Genomic DNA, 1881 nt, shown 5'->3' with positions numbered 1-1881 from the left:
TGTAAGCTTTAGTAATGCACCTAACATGAAGATGTGTGTAATTACAATTAATTTTGTCCCTATAATGAGTCTTCATATACCGTGGATGCTCTACACTTTCAAGTATTTTTGTCCCTATAATGGGTCTTCTTATACAATGGATTCCCTACACTTTTTGCTGCCACATGTCTATCCTTACTTTTTCCCATGAGCGTGCTTCTCATACCTGGTTTATTTGTCTATCTTTTTATTTCAGAAGTATAGGTTGCACTTGAGAAGAGTCAAACCAAATCCAGTTGGTGATGCCTCTGAAAGACATAACTCATCCTACAACAACATGAACAACCAGGGGAGTTTCATGCGTAACCATGAACATGAAAGATGGTGTACGTCCTCTGGTCTTTTAAGTCCAAACAATTTTTCTGCAATGGGTCACTTAGCTCAGCCGGCGAACACACATAGAAACTCGTGCACGGGGTCATTCATCCATGATGGTAGAATGTATAAGTATGTCGCACCAAAACTGTCGGATGCGGGAAGATTCGCTCGCTGCATTGACCCTCCTGCCAACCTATACAACAACATACCCAATGAAACAACTTTAGATGAATTTCCTTCATATAGTTTTGGCGATTCCTATGCTGGCCGCATGCGTGGTAAGCTGGTGGAGACAAACAAAGGCAAGTTTCCAGACCCTTCATACAATTCTGCAACACATGCGACATTGACTGGTGTTCTTCATAGAGGTATAATATCTCCCATCTCATCAAATGTGAACGTAGAGGTGCAAAATGAAATGGGAACGGTCATGAGAAATGCTACATCTATGGCAGGCTTCAATGAGCAGATTGTTCCAAAAAATGCACATAGCAACCAAAGCTTCGTAGGGATGTTGAATGCCTGCGGCAGTCGTCCAGTGTCATTATCTGAGATGGTTAAGGGAGGGAGCAGCAGTATACCAGTAGATGGCTTGAGTGAGCGGATGACACCATTCAACATAGCAAAAAACACAAGCTCAATCGGAATGATGTTGAATGAAAACACCGCACCTGGTAACAGTAGAATCTCAATGACACATACATATATGGTTAATAGTGGAAGAAATATTTCTACACTTTCCAACCATCAGACAGAAAATGTCGTCGCAATGACTGACAAGCTTGATGGCCAGGATGCAGTTAGCAATCACCCTATGCAAGTGGGTACTATTGGTCAGCATGCACTTAATGATCAATTTAATGACATCAATGACTTCTCATGGGATGATTTTTTTCTCAACCCGCTGGATGCAGTAAGTACTTTTCTCGTTGGCTTTTATCTAGGCATTGGATATGAATTGTTGAGTTGGACATGTGTATTTAAATCGAAGTTTTCTTTCTCACTGTAGGATTTCACTATCGAGGATGATTTGATGGGTGGAGAAGAATAGTTTGTCTATTAGCCCAACCTATGCATGCGATGTTTTCTGCATGTGCGTTGGCCACTTGTACACTAATCATTTGTCTGTTCTTGCACATTGTATCATGAAATTGTGTGTACCGGTGTATTCTAGTTGGAAGCATGGTCTTACTGGGTAATCTATTTTACATGAGCTTTAGATTTTAAGTTGGTGTTGTATTTAGAGATCCTAAATGATGTTCTATTATGTTATGTCAATTGTAGTTAGTTTAGTTATCTTTGTTACCATACGATGCATCTCTTTTCCGAGAGAACCTTGCAAACTAAAAAGCAGGTTACCCTATCTACGAGAAGGGCCTTAGGACCCATGCTTCAGACACACCCGAATGAAAATGTATGATCGATTTGACTGATCATACTGTTTCAATGCACCAAAACAATTAGGTGAGAATTGAGATGTGGCCGGGTATTAATTTGAGATATCATCTCCAAGACCCTCTTTTG

General features: G+C 40.4%; 1 protein-coding gene across 1 annotated transcript; it reads left to right on the top strand.

Annotated features, from left to right (window-relative positions):
* Window positions 1–270: 270 nt before the first annotated feature.
* On the top strand, window positions 271–1556 carry LOC123161770 (uncharacterized). Its single transcript, XM_044579582.1, has 2 exons — window positions 271–1270; window positions 1367–1556. Exons 1-2 carry the CDS (start codon window positions 317–319, stop codon window positions 1406–1408), a joined length of 996 nt encoding a protein of 331 aa, XP_044435517.1. The 5' UTR covers window positions 271–316; the 3' UTR covers window positions 1409–1556.
* Window positions 1557–1881: the final 325 nt, after the last annotated feature.

Source organism: Triticum aestivum, chromosome 7B (genome assembly GCF_018294505.1).
Source record: "Triticum aestivum cultivar Chinese Spring chromosome 7B, IWGSC CS RefSeq v2.1, whole genome shotgun sequence".
NCBI classification, from domain to species: Eukaryota; Viridiplantae; Streptophyta; class Magnoliopsida; order Poales; family Poaceae; genus Triticum; species Triticum aestivum.
The sequence above is the reverse complement of the archived record's forward strand: the minus strand, read 5'-3'. Positions and strand labels throughout refer to the sequence as shown.

Excerpts from the sequence above, each read along its gene's own strand:
- LOC123161770 (XM_044579582.1), top strand. The coding sequence starts at position 317 with ATGAACAACCAGGGGAGTTTCATGCGTAACCATGAACATGAAAGATGG. Across the intron at positions 1,271-1,366 it reads TTCTCAACCCGCTGGATGCA|GATTTCACTATCGAGGATGA; the intron begins GTAAGTACTTTT and ends TTCTCACTGTAG.